The following is a 12,515-nucleotide window of genomic DNA, read 5'->3' as shown; positions in this document are numbered from 1 at the left end:
CTAATCCAACAACGCCAAATGAATAGGTTATATACATCAACGGCCTTCAGCGGCTCAACAGAGACCTGATCGAGTCGACCACACTGTCGTTTAGAGAGCGGTACTTCACACCCAAAATGTCCTTCGACAACCCGGCATCAATACTAGCGTCGGCGGCGGTCACGTCGCTCTCGATGTTTGCAGGGACCTTATCAGCCAGCTCTGGGAAATTATCTCGGGCAATGCGAGCAATCTCAGCGTTGCTGAAGTCACCCGCGTAGAGGAGGAACCGCTTGCCAGCAGCTTCGGGCACAATCAGTGCCTGGACATGAGTGAACGCAGCATCGCGCACATCGACCCACTGAGGAGACCCGGTGGGAGGAATCGAATCCTTCCATTTGCCCTCAATGATATCGACGAACGCCGAGTTGGAAGTATTGATTGAACCAAGGTTGTCAAGATGGTGTACAACCGGTCCGAGGATGAGAGGCGGCAAAATCGTCGACAGGGCGAAGTGTGGCTTCTTATCGTTGACAAAATCCCAGGCTGCCTTCTCTGCGAATGTCTTGCTGGCAAGATATGCGAAGAATGGGTTCGACGAGGCTTCTTCTCGAGTGATCGGGTTCCACATCTCAGGGGTCAAGACCGGAGGGGGCGCCTTGATGTTGACCGCTGCGGCGACGGACGAGGTAATCACAACCCTCTTCACATTTGGGGCATAGGCAGTGACGGCGCTGAGAAGAGATATGGTGCCTCGTATGGCCGGATTAAGCATCTCGGTCTCGGCATCCTTGGACTGGAAGTGGAAAGGGCTTGCAGTGTGTATGACTGCCTCCAGGGTTGGCTCTGCTTGAATAGCCTTGTCGAAAGCGCCATCCACTGTCATATCTGAAATGACAGTGTAAGACAGCTTAAGTTCTGACTTGGGATGAAGAGCCAGGATATCGCGGCCCTTCGCGTCCGATCGGACCGCGACAACGACATCATGACTGCGCAAAAGATGTATCAGTATTCCATCATTTGGCTTTCATAGCGAAGAGAGTGACTGAAACTTACCCGCCATCTAAAAGCAGTGACAGGCATTGGGCTCCCAAAAAGCCGCTGGCGCCCGTGAGGAAGACCTTCATTTCGTCGAAAGTTCAGAGGAATGTTGTATGCGTGATTATGGCGATGAGAATAACTTTCTTATCATATAAATCCGACGGAAGGCTTTTATAGTTGTACTTCTAACGGGTATTGCCAGTGGTTTTGGCGGCATACATCTTTATTTGACGTGGTCCGGACTTAAGTCGCGTCGGGCCCTGAGCAAGTCAACGAAGCTGACGGTTTTGATGGGCCAATATCAGCTTCTGCACTCCATGGGTGGATGTTCGAGAGAACCTAAGACAACGTCGACCCTTATTGGACACTCTGTTCCCTTGAAACAGGGCAGCCCCGGTGCCACACCTGTTATCAAGACCATGACCCATTGTCGAAGGCATATTTCATCCCACCGGCTGCAAGCTGCTGACACCCACGGACCGAGTAACTGATAGCATCAAGACTGTGGATAACGAACGCCAAATTGGCCCCCGCTCAAAACCTTTCCTCGGCTTTTGCTGGAAGTTGAGGGAAATTGACGGAAGTTGAGGCGAGTGCTTAGGAGGTGGGCGATTCTCCAGGGTGAGAGGACGGTCCGCCCTCCATCAGACACATTTTAGGAGGAGAGAAGCAAAATCGTTTTTGAAAACAAGTCAGACTTGAAGAATGACGCTAGGAAACATTCAATACATAAGTACATGTCAGGGTGTATGCGGACTAGGCTCGTCCACCGCCTCTGCAGCCTGCCTTGTAGACCGCTTTGGACTGCCCTCGAGACTCCTGGCATGGATGTGCTCTGAATGCAAGCTAGCTGATCCATCCGGCCTGCCGAAAATAAAGACGCGGAAGAACTGTCGGGTGGTCGGTATGCATGCCGTGAAAACACCCACGCAAAGCTCAATGTCCGACCATATAGCAATTTGAAGCGAACCCACTGTTATCTAAGTTAGCAAGAATGACGAGATACTGGGGTTGAGTCAATTACCTGTGAAATTGTGTGTTCCTTGATGGTAGTCGACAAGATGCTTCAGCCTGATGGTGCTAGCTGCTGTGAGACTGCGGTGGGAGGATCGAAGTTAGCAAAAACCAGTTCACTTTGGAGACTTCACTCGAGCCACTTACAAAAGCCCCAAGCTGAACATGAACATAAGCCCAAACTTCTTGCTCCACTTCATGTTCAAGCCCAGAATCTGAGCGAGAGGTAGTATGAGCATCCAAATATCCAGTCCAACTTGGATCGCCGAGTAGACCATCGCAATGATGACAACGTCCATGCATGTACCCAGACTTTCGGAGTCGCGTCGCCAAGCCGTCCAAGCAAGGTGGATTGGTCGACATTGGAATATTCCGAGGAGAAGAAACGTGACGCCGATTGCCAGGTTGAACGCTTGTGTTCCCCAAAGGACTACTCGAAACCGCTCGCCAGGGAAGATTCGTAGATACATGAAGAGAATGGACGCCTTGAGAAACGCTATGGTGCTGTAATATAGAGCTTGTGTAATGTAAAAGTTCTGGTTCGTGTTAGATATTGCATCATGTACTGGGAAACAGCCACTCGCCTTGAAATACTCTGTGATTTGATCAACAGTCAAAGACCACATGTCTTGACCAGCACCGTTCTTTCCCGCTAGAGGAAGATGTTAGCTTTTGAGAATATTACAGCAGTTTTCTGGGAGCACGGCTATTTACCATTTGCATTCAACGGGACGAACGCAATGAGGAAACACTGCGCCCGAGAGTCAGATGCGGTAAGATTACTAGATCAGCTTACTCACAAACGTAGCTACGATCATCAAATCGTCGGCACCCCATACGGAGACACGTGAAAACTTGACGACCATCCGGGTGATTATTGACAGAGTAGGCAGCACGAAAAACATGACCAGCCGAGGAACTACTGTCGAGGTGAAATCATTTTCTACTGAAAACCCACACTCGTACCATGTGTAGTTCTGCGTGGCTATCGGGTCTTATTAATGGCTTCTAGCTGAGGAGGAGATTTCCTTACCTAGGGCGTCGATTGGCAAGCAGTGATTGAGAACGCAATCTTCCACAAAATCGATGTAGTTCGGATCTTGGCACAGACACGTCTGATTCGACGTAGGACAGGCTGTCCTGTTCAAACCTTCGGCGATGCATGGTTGCTATCATTCAGTCAGTTACAGGTCGAAGGCCGAAAGGTAGAGTCGCGTAGGCTTTCATACAGCACATGTCGGGACGGTTTCTATCGACGATGCCTGGGTAGCTACGACCCCGAGGAACGGGAGGAGCCATGTGATGATGCGCGTGGAACGCATCGCGATGACTAGGGAGTCGTGGCCTAGAAGCTTTAGCTCAAAGACCCCGTCGATCAAGAAAGAGTCAAAGCTTTAATCAGCGAAAGCGCATTGACAGGCCGAGTGCGAAGTTCGCGGTTGACTGAAATGCGATGAAGAGGTGGTTAGATGACCGGGCCGAGATTGTTTTGATGCCGATTGCTTTCAAGTTCTGGCTAGACCGATGATGTCTCAAGTAGCTGACATGGGAGGCGCCTGAAATTAGCGGAATTCTTTGAAGGGAAAAAGGGTTGGAGGACCGGAGAGGGCCTAGCGCCTATTAATGTCCTGCAATGAAATTTCTGTTTGCGGTCAGCAGACTTCTTCGAAATGGCTGAATTTTATGTCTTAGATCAAAGAGGTCGCGATTGAAATGTCATCAGGGTCCATGTCCCAGAGCTTGTTCAATGCCCCGTGTTAAGATCAGGCCGAGGCCCACTTTCCCGGGATATCCACTCTGGAACCGGACAGGACCCGATCTCCGGCCGGAACAGATTTGTACGTACTCGTTTCAGCCGGTGCTGCTCCAGAAGATTCGCAATTTGGAACTACGTGGAATCTAAGGGAACTTTCTCCGTATACTTACTGGGTGGCCTGCCGAGTACGCCAAGCTGCGCATCGATGAGTGCTCGCTGAGATGGTGGTCTCCCCCAGGCAACGAGCTGACAAGAAGCTCGTCATACCATAATCTTCGCATCGCGCTTCTTCTACTACTTCTTTTTCTATTTCTTACTTGAGGTTTGAGACGGCGGTGAAGAACACGGTGCTCGTGGACTCTCCAACCCGACGATGTGGCTTAGGAAGTTGGGGCATCTAGCGGTGGCTTCTGCCACGTCGGTTGTGCTGGGGCGCTGTCCGATGACGCGAAGCAGTCAGTGAAAACACCGCGCGAAAACCATGCCTCTGCATCATTTGATCAAGTTCTGCCGAAGAAAACTTGCAGAAAAAATCTTCAAGCTACACAGAAAGTGCAAAATTGCGGAAAAGTCTGCCAGCTCGAGAGAGGCAACCGGAAGCCTTAATAGCTGAGGACCAAAAAAGTAGATTTAATCGTGCTAAGCCTTGTTCTAGGATAGCTTGGCACCATAAATTCTATTGGTCATGGAGGATGGCAGCCAGTCGGGTGACCTTTTAAGTGAGCAAAACTCACCAGCGGATAAGGCTGCAGGATCCAAGGTGTGCCATTCCTCTACACCATCTTTCTCTCAACTGGCGGCCCCCAAAGCCAGGTGAAGGCAGACTCTGTAGCTAATTGGGGTTTCACAGCATTCTCACCGAGAAATAGTGGAAGGCCTCCTAGTAAGTGTGATCCCGCTGCTCCGCCGTCCAACAGTTGTAGATGCGGAGCACATATAATCGACATGTTTTCCTCTAAGTGGTCGAGGAAGCTACCAATCAGTCGAAATCCGCCAAAACCACACCTCATTGGCACGTAGATAGTCTTCTGAACAAATCACTTGCCCATTTTTTTCTTACAAAATCGATTGATGTCCTCCAACAGGTTATCTGAATGGCTCTTCGGCCGCGGGGACGGAGGCCCGGCCCGTCCTGATAGAAACCAACCCGAAGGCCCACATCATCCGCACAACCCACTCAATTATCCTGTTCAGGATGACCGTCGACCAGATTCGTTTAACCAGGACGATCAAGACTTCGCCGACAACCTCAGTTATCATCGACTTAGACCTGACGAAGGCCATTCTCCCCACCGTCCGAGAAGATTTCATTACAATGGTGGACGAGATCTTCCAGGAACATACCCAGACTCTCAATCTAGTGACTACCGACATGGCCACAACTTAGACGATGATTCGGACTCTCTAGCACTATTTGGGAGCTCCAGAAGCACCAGTTCCTACTTGCCGTCGACTATTTCAACCGGCTGGTCGCACAATGGAAACTCGGATGTTGGTCTAACACCAACAACGAGTGACGACGGATCTGGGCCATTTAACGACATAATTCCAGTCAACAGAGCTCACAGAGGGGGCAGATACATCGTACAGTACCGGTCATCCTCTGCGCATCCGCACACGGCTGGCCGGGAGATCGGTAGCCGGCTGTTCTACCCCGAGCTCGAAGCCTCTGAAGTTCCAGCTGTGCTGCTTGGTCCTGTAGAGCTTCCTGTTGCGGAGCGGCAGCCAGCTCATTGGCACTCTCAACCTCAGCAACAGAGTCCAGAATCTCCCATCAACTTCGACCTAACACAGCCGCCTCTTCCAACGCCCCGGGTCTATGAGCTGCCGGCAAATCCATACGTTCCAGGGCCTTGCAATCTACCCCCTCCGCCAATAGTGCCTTCAAGACCAACCCAACGTGGCCCTATCCCCCAACCGGCAGACATTTCTTGGGAAAGCTTGTCATCGGCCGAGAAGCCCGAAGCCGATCTCGCGCTTGGATTCAAAATCTGGTCACAAGGTTCTCGCGAGAAGCTTGAGAAACAATTGAAGAAGGGATGCAAGAACGAAAAGGTCAAAGAGGTTCTTGATATCCTCAAGAACAGCGCCTCGAAGTTCAAGCAACACTCTTCGCTCTTCGAGTCGCCTATTCAGGAGTGTCTGAAAGCCCCGAGCGATAAGCGCAACAAGTGCCTCCTCGGTCTCGTTATTGCGATGCAAGAGGAGGGCCATAAACTCAAATCAATCGGCAAATCAGCCGGAGACACTGTCTTGACGAAGCTTCTATCCATCCGCAGAACATCGACTTTTCAGCAGCAAATCAACGCTCTCAATTTCCTTCTGAAGCAGGGACCTAAATCCCTGGTTAATAAGCGCGACGCCCAGGGCTGCAGCCCTCTCGATTACGCTGTTTTGTCCGGGAACGCCGGAGCAGTCGCGCTTCTGCTTCAGTATCAAGCTGATCCAATGAGCCAAAACCGGTCGCAGAAAAGTGCGCGCGACATCGCCATGGAGAGTGCTTCTCGCTTAACTCAGGACGGTAGCGAACTCATGATCAACAACCACGCACACATCATGAGTCTCCTATTCAGGGATGGGCAGCCTTGCACGAGAGCTCGTGAGGACTAAAGCGCAAAAGGGTGGAGCCGTTCCGCAAGACCTTTTCGCGTTGGATGTTACGTTTAGCCAGAGAGGTACAGTTGTTGAAATGGCCTTGAGGTGGGGTTAGGCATTAGACGCGGATAAAAGGGTGTTTTCATTGGTTTGTGTAGATCGCAACGTGATCGATAAATCCTAGATAGACTGTCATTTTCTATAGAACTGTATAGCTGATAGATCACTGTTCATTAAGAACCATGTCCTTCCTACGTTTCAACGGTAATGTTTGGAAAGAGAATGGCGTAAAGAGTGAGGTGAAGTGGAACACCTCTCGCAATGCAGGCCATGGGGCTGTGTTGCTGGTCAGTTTATTTCGAGTACGGGAATAAGTCTACCGACTCTTTTCCCAAACAGGCGACGGAAAAGGTAGAGACGGATACGTTGGTAATCCTATTCCATCCTTGCGTTAGAGTCACATCGGCAGGCAGATTCCGGGGAAGGATTCGCGGGGTGCGGGGGGAGACGCGGAGTTACAAGCGAAGATCTGGCGAAGTCACACCAGCGGAGAGCAGTATTAGACTGCCATGGCAGACTCAGATGAATACGAACGTTCTCAACATCGTCATTCACAAACTTCTTTCAAAGTAACACGGGCCGTGTAAAGTTGGAAACTAACGTTTGCACATATGGGAGGTCCCAAGGCACTCCGATGCCACCATGGCAACACAAAGCAGGCTCTTCTCGCCTCCATCGGTATTAGTATGGGAGGGTCAGTGATTCTCGGGTCCTTCTCAAACTCCGTCCAGCTCACGTAACAGTTTACTCTACGGCCTTGACACCGGCATTATAGCAACAACAATCGGTCAGTCCACCTTCAAAACGTACATGTACGGAGGGTCCCAAGGCTCTCCCGCTCTCGTTGGTGGCATCGTAGCCTCATACTATGCCGGCGGCTGCATCGGCGGCTTGCAGTCCGGCTGGCTGATGGACAAATGGAGCCGTCGATACACTGTCCTCATCGGTGCCGTGGTCAGTATTCTCGGCGCTGCGTTGCAGGCGGCTGCCGTGAACCCGGGCATGATGATTGCGGGACGCATCTTCAGCGGGTGGTCGACGGGTGTTCTGTACTCCGTCACGCCAATCTACCTCGCGGAGATATCTCCGCCTGAGAACCGCGGCTTCTTAGTCGGGCTGAAAGGGCTTACGAATGCGGGCGGCTTTTTCGTTGCTAACTGGATTGGATATGCGGGATCGTTCGCGAGCGGGAATGGGCAGTGGAGAATTCCACTAGCGATGCAAGCACCGCCGGCTGTTGGGCTTGGGTTGCTGGTCTTTGCAATGCCGTTCAGTCCCCGATGGTGTGAGTGGCACCCATCCGCTGGTCATAGCCCTTGCTAATGAGGCATCAAAGTGGTCAAACAAGAGCGGCATGAAGATGCGGTAAAGGTTCTTCGGAGACTCCACGGTGCCCGCGGCGAAGACTTTGTCCAGCACCAGTACGTCGAGATTCGAGACCAGCTCGCACTCGAAGCCGACTTGCGTCGCCAATCGTCGTTGAAGATTCTTTTCACTCGACAGTACGCAAGGCGGATGCTGTTGGCATGTCTCATCGTGAACATGACGAAGCTATCGGGATCTCAGGTCATCCAGAACTACCAGAGCTTGATGTACGCGGCCCTCGGCTTCAAAGGCCAAACGGTTCTTCTCATCGCTGGATGTTATGGTACAATGGGTATCCTAGGACAGATATTCAATCTGATCTGGGTATCAGATACCTGGTCGCGTCGAAAGACAATGTGTACGTCATGCGGCAAAAGTGACTCAAAGACTTAACTGACAAGCACCATAGGTACGGGAACAGCTTCAATCGCGGCCACTCTCATAGTTCTGCTGGCCCTATCAAAGTACTACCCCGACGACCGAAATTTGGCAGGGAGTTCAGCCGGCGTAGCCTTCATCTTCATCTTCTCCTTCTTATACGCCGTCTTCTTCAACAGCACGAACTGGGTGCTGGTCTCGGAAATCTTTCCGCTGCATCTTCGAGGCACTGGGGTCGGGTTTGCCATCTTCACTCAGGCTGTGACTGCCATCTGGCTGAGCCAGGTCTCGCCCACGGCATTTGAAGCGCTAGAGTGGAAGTTCTACTTCATCTTCATAGCCACAAATGTCTCCGCTGGCCTAGCGTACTACTTCTTTCTTCCCGAGACGAATCAACTTAGTCTGGAGCAAATTGCAGCGGTCTTTGGTGACGCGGCGGTGGAGGGAAATCTACGTCAGAAGGATACTATTGACGACAAGACGGAGGCGATTGAGCTTGAGGAAGAACGGAAGTATGAAGCTTGATGCGTGTTTTCGTGAATACTGAAATGGATGGAAACAGAGGTTGAGATAGTTGTGCAATACCGTAGCATCTGGTTTCTTTTACAATCCGAAATCCAATACAAGCTCCGACGTCCTAATCCAATTAAATCCACAAATCCTGGAGCATGTGCCAAACATCACCAGACGAGAGGAAGGTACACAGTATTCTCGATATTCAGCGCTCAGTTGACAGATTTTATTGGTAGTGAGAGTAGTAATATTTCATAGATTTTCAATCGTGGCTGAATTCGAGCATGCAAATATGAAGTCTTGCATCAAATTGTTCCTCGCCACATGATCTTCGGTCTGTATCGTCCGTTCCATAACTCTCTATTTTTTGGCATCTCTCATAAGGTGTACCAGGCAATACTCCCTCTATTTCATCGACTGATAGATTCATTGGCTGCATGTGTGTATTCATCATGCCCCTGGACACTTGACATTCTGCCAATCACGCCCAAGCACGCGTCAGTGAAACCCAACCTGCATGATTGGATGCTGTCGATACCCCATGAGTTATACTGCTTACCTACATTGTAGCGTTAGCTAGATAAGTACCCAATTTCTTACTTGAATAACTGAAAATTAGGAGGAATGGGGATGATCCCGAGCTACCTAGGGAAAATAAGGCTGTGCTTACTTCTTTCATCGTCACCAACATCTCGTCTTTCCCAGTTACGCAATATTTTAGCTTGCGACTATTTGCGACTCTTCTTTGGGCGCAAAATTGTTCGCCAATTATGTCAGATCCTTTTTCAATTGCCTCAGGGGTTGCGGGCATCGTTTCGTTCGGACTTGAAATCGTGAAAGGTCTTTATGTGTACTGCAGCACTCTGAAGGACCAGAGCTCTGACATCGCTCGCATCCACAATAACCTGTCGCACCTTCACCATCTGCTCGAAAATCTGAGGAGACAGCTTGACGTCCGAAAGTTTCGTTCCGACGATATCATTATCTTGGCTTGTATCGAAGGTCGTATATTTCAATGCAAAGAATGCATTGAGGAGCTGAAGAAAGTGGCCGATAAGTTTGAGCGTTCCCAGGTTGATGGTCTCAGGGCTGTTTTGAAAGCAAAAGTGCAACAGGCTACGTACCCTTTTCAGCATGGCATGCTACAGAAGCTTGAGCAAAACGTCGACAGCATCTTCCAGCAGGTGGTTTTCTCGTTGCAGCTACTACAGAACGAGGATACCAGCAGCATTCGCAACCATGTCGAGGACACAAAATATTTGCTTGAATTACATCGGGCAAGCAACGTCAGCCAGGATACTGTCAAATGGCTCAACGCACCAGATGCCACTATAAACTTTAACATAGCTTATGAAAAGTCGCAGACTGGGACGGGCGCTTGGCTTATTAATGGACAGTCCTTCAACACTTGGCTCCAACAAGGGAGCTCGTTTCTATGGCTTTACGGCTTCGCTGGCTATGGTAAATCGATATTGTGCTCCACGGCCATACAACACGTTTTCCAGCACCAGAAATCCAGCCAAGACATCGGTGTTGCCATCTTCTACTTCGCTTTCGACGATACAAGCAAACAAGATGTATCCGCTCTTTTGCGTGCTTTGATTCTACAGTTATCTGGAGAACAGAGCAATAATAAACAACAAAGCAATGATTTCCGTTCCTCACTTCTCTCACGCCTGTACGACAGCTACCGCAACTCGACACCACGAAATCAAGTACTGCTTGACTGCCTGCGCCGGCTATGCCGGTCATTCAAGCATACGTACATTATGATAGATGCCCTTGACGAAAGCCCACGGGACAAGCATCGCCAGGATGTACTAGATGTTTTGACTACGATGCGCAGGTGGGGGGAGCCTGCAATCCATCTATTGGTCACCAGCCGAGACGAAGTCGACATCCGAGACACTCTTGATCCATCACGAGACGAATCCATTGCTGTCAGGAATGTGGCTTCCAACAAGGACATTGCGCTGTATATCACGCAGAGTCTTCGGGATAAACCACAGCTCCGCAAGTGGAAAGGGTTTCATGGACTGATCGAAACCACTTTAACAACCCAGGCAGATGGAGTGTAGGTAATGAAAGCCTTGAGAAATTCCCACTGCTAATGCCATCCAGTTTCAGGTGGGTTGACTGCCAGCTCCGAGAAATCGCTGTCTGCCCTCGAACTGAAGAACATCTTAACAAACTCCTTACTTCGCTACCCCGAACATTGGACGACACCTATGAAAGGATGCTTCTCGCAATACCGCCCGCCTTTCAAGATTACGCCAGGCAGATGCTAATGTTGCTATGCAGCGCTAAGAGACATTTGACCATAGATGAGCTCATCTACGGGATGGCAGTTGATCTCGATTCAATTGATTCAGACACCGACTCAAAAGATGCCGACTCAGACCATGTAGGCTCAGACGACCTCTTTCTCGACGGCCACCGACCGCTGGCAGTTTTTCGAGACAACCGCATGTTGCATGATGCGGATGCTGTTCTCGAAGTTTGTCCTGGTTTCATTGAACACTATGGGTTCCGTGAGGCGAACGAGGAAGAGACGTTATGCGTACGGATCGCGCACTTCTCAGTCCAGGAGTACCTCAAATCTAACCGCATTAAGAAGCGGGAAAATGTTGCTCAATACCACATCCAAGCAAAAGACATAAACACCCAGGCGGCACGAATTTGCTTCGCTATATTGGACAAGTTTGACGAGTCAGCTGCACTACAAGCCCAAGGATTTCCATTTCATATGGTGGATTATTCCTTCGTCTCGCGCATGAAAAGCATGTTCCCTTGGGCGCGTTATGCGGCGAGCTTCTGGCCAGATCACTTCCGGGAAAGCAAAGAGATACCGCCGGAAGCTGTGCGGGCAATGCTTCGGTTTCGCCCCTACGCTTTGAGAATTTCCGCTTTTCATAGACCTGGAGCTCGCTTTGGTTATAATCCTCTTCAATTTGCAACTCATCTCGGGCTTTCCTCGGTGGTGTCCGTCCTACTTGACGAGTCAAACACAGAGATTAACGAAATCGCCGGCGGCACAACAGCGTTGATTGTTGCCGTAAACGCCAGTAATATGCAGCTCGCGCGGTGTTTTCTCGACCGTGATGCCGATGTCAATGGCTACGACGGAGGTGCACTTAAGGCGGCAGCAAAAACGGGCCAGGTAGAGATGGCAAAGCTTTTACTCGATCACGGGGCCGAAATCAATGCTAGGGAAGGGAGTGCACTGTACGCGGCAGCGGTAATGGGTCATCTAGAAATGGCGAAACTTCTTCTCGAACGCGGCGCCGAAGTCAATGCAAGCACCGCTGGAGATCGTGGAGCGATACTGGAATTGGCAATCTACCGGGAGAATTTGGAAATGGCCAAACTTCTCCTCGAGGGCGGTGCTGATGCTAATCTTGTAGTGGATGACAGAGGCCGAACCGCTTTGTGGGCAGCTCTCAAGCCCGTGACAGCTGGGGAGCTTGAGTATGTCCGTTTGCTTCTCGAGTATGGCGCTGAGGTCAACCACTGTAACGATTTGGGCGAGACCGTTCTGCACGAAGCTGCGATTAATCACGAGGACACTGTCCGCTTGCTCCTAGAACATGGCGCGGACATACATATTGCCGACATCTATGATAAAACTGCGCTTCACCGAGCTGCAGAATTTGGCAACGAGAAAGTTGCAGTACTTCTTTTGAAAGAGGGGGCGGATCCAAATACGGTTGATAAGTTTGGTAACACTGCTGTGTCAGCTGCTAAAAGTGACTGTAAGGACTTAGTTACCTTTTTGTCGAATTTCTAAGTACACCGGGGAAACAAATGAAGTGTT

The 12,515-nt window shown here is 50.3% G+C and overlaps 5 protein-coding genes across 5 annotated transcripts; 3 read left to right on the top strand and 2 right to left on the bottom strand.

Moving 5' to 3' along the window:
• Positions 1–46: 46 nt before the first annotated feature.
• azaE-2 (Ketoreductase azaE) lies at positions 47–1,106 on the bottom strand (the record flags this gene model as incomplete). The annotated part of the gene is made up of 2 exons (XM_032036585.1): positions 47–968; positions 1,036–1,106. The coding sequence occupies 2 exons, from the start codon at positions 1,104–1,106 to the stop codon at positions 47–49; spliced, it is 993 nt and encodes a 330-aa protein (XP_031884402.1).
• Positions 1,107–1,760: 654 nt separating this feature from the next.
• SAT4-8 (Satratoxin biosynthesis SC1 cluster protein 4) lies at positions 1,761–3,356 on the bottom strand (the record flags this gene model as incomplete). Its single annotated transcript, XM_066152763.1, has 7 exons — positions 1,761–1,993; positions 2,045–2,115; positions 2,182–2,686; positions 2,749–2,785; positions 2,835–3,019; positions 3,068–3,203; positions 3,264–3,356. The coding sequence occupies 7 exons, from the start codon at positions 3,354–3,356 to the stop codon at positions 1,761–1,763; spliced, it is 1,260 nt and encodes a 419-aa protein (XP_066007959.1).
• A 1,119-nt stretch (positions 3,357–4,475) lies between these two features.
• Positions 4,476–6,400, top strand: CGGC5_v012857 (uncharacterized protein; the record flags this gene model as incomplete). Its single annotated transcript, XM_032036587.2, has 5 exons — positions 4,476–4,550; positions 4,641–4,673; positions 4,944–5,150; positions 5,218–5,281; positions 5,343–6,400. The coding sequence occupies 5 exons, from the start codon at positions 4,476–4,478 to the stop codon at positions 6,398–6,400; spliced, it is 1,437 nt and encodes a 478-aa protein (XP_031884404.2).
• Positions 6,401–7,056: 656 nt separating this feature from the next.
• HGT1-1 (High-affinity glucose transporter) lies at positions 7,057–8,713 on the top strand (the record flags this gene model as incomplete). The annotated part of the gene is made up of 4 exons (XM_032036588.1): positions 7,057–7,139; positions 7,189–7,730; positions 7,782–8,168; positions 8,220–8,713. The coding sequence occupies 4 exons, from the start codon at positions 7,057–7,059 to the stop codon at positions 8,711–8,713; spliced, it is 1,506 nt and encodes a 501-aa protein (XP_031884399.1).
• Positions 8,714–9,471: 758 nt separating this feature from the next.
• Positions 9,472–12,488, top strand: CGGC5_v012855 (Ankyrin repeat domain-containing protein 50; the record flags this gene model as incomplete). Its single annotated transcript, XM_066152762.1, has 2 exons — positions 9,472–10,775; positions 11,003–12,488. The coding sequence occupies 2 exons, from the start codon at positions 9,472–9,474 to the stop codon at positions 12,486–12,488; spliced, it is 2,790 nt and encodes a 929-aa protein (XP_066007860.1).
• Positions 12,489–12,515: the final 27 nt, after the last annotated feature.

The sequence above is a fragment of the Colletotrichum fructicola genome (genome assembly GCF_000319635.2).
Source record: "Colletotrichum fructicola Nara gc5 chromosome Unknown KSG_Nara_v1_contig07, whole genome shotgun sequence".
Classification (NCBI taxonomy): domain Eukaryota; kingdom Fungi; phylum Ascomycota; class Sordariomycetes; order Glomerellales; family Glomerellaceae; genus Colletotrichum; species Colletotrichum fructicola.
The sequence above is the reverse complement of the archived record's forward strand: the minus strand, read 5'-3'. Positions and strand labels throughout refer to the sequence as shown.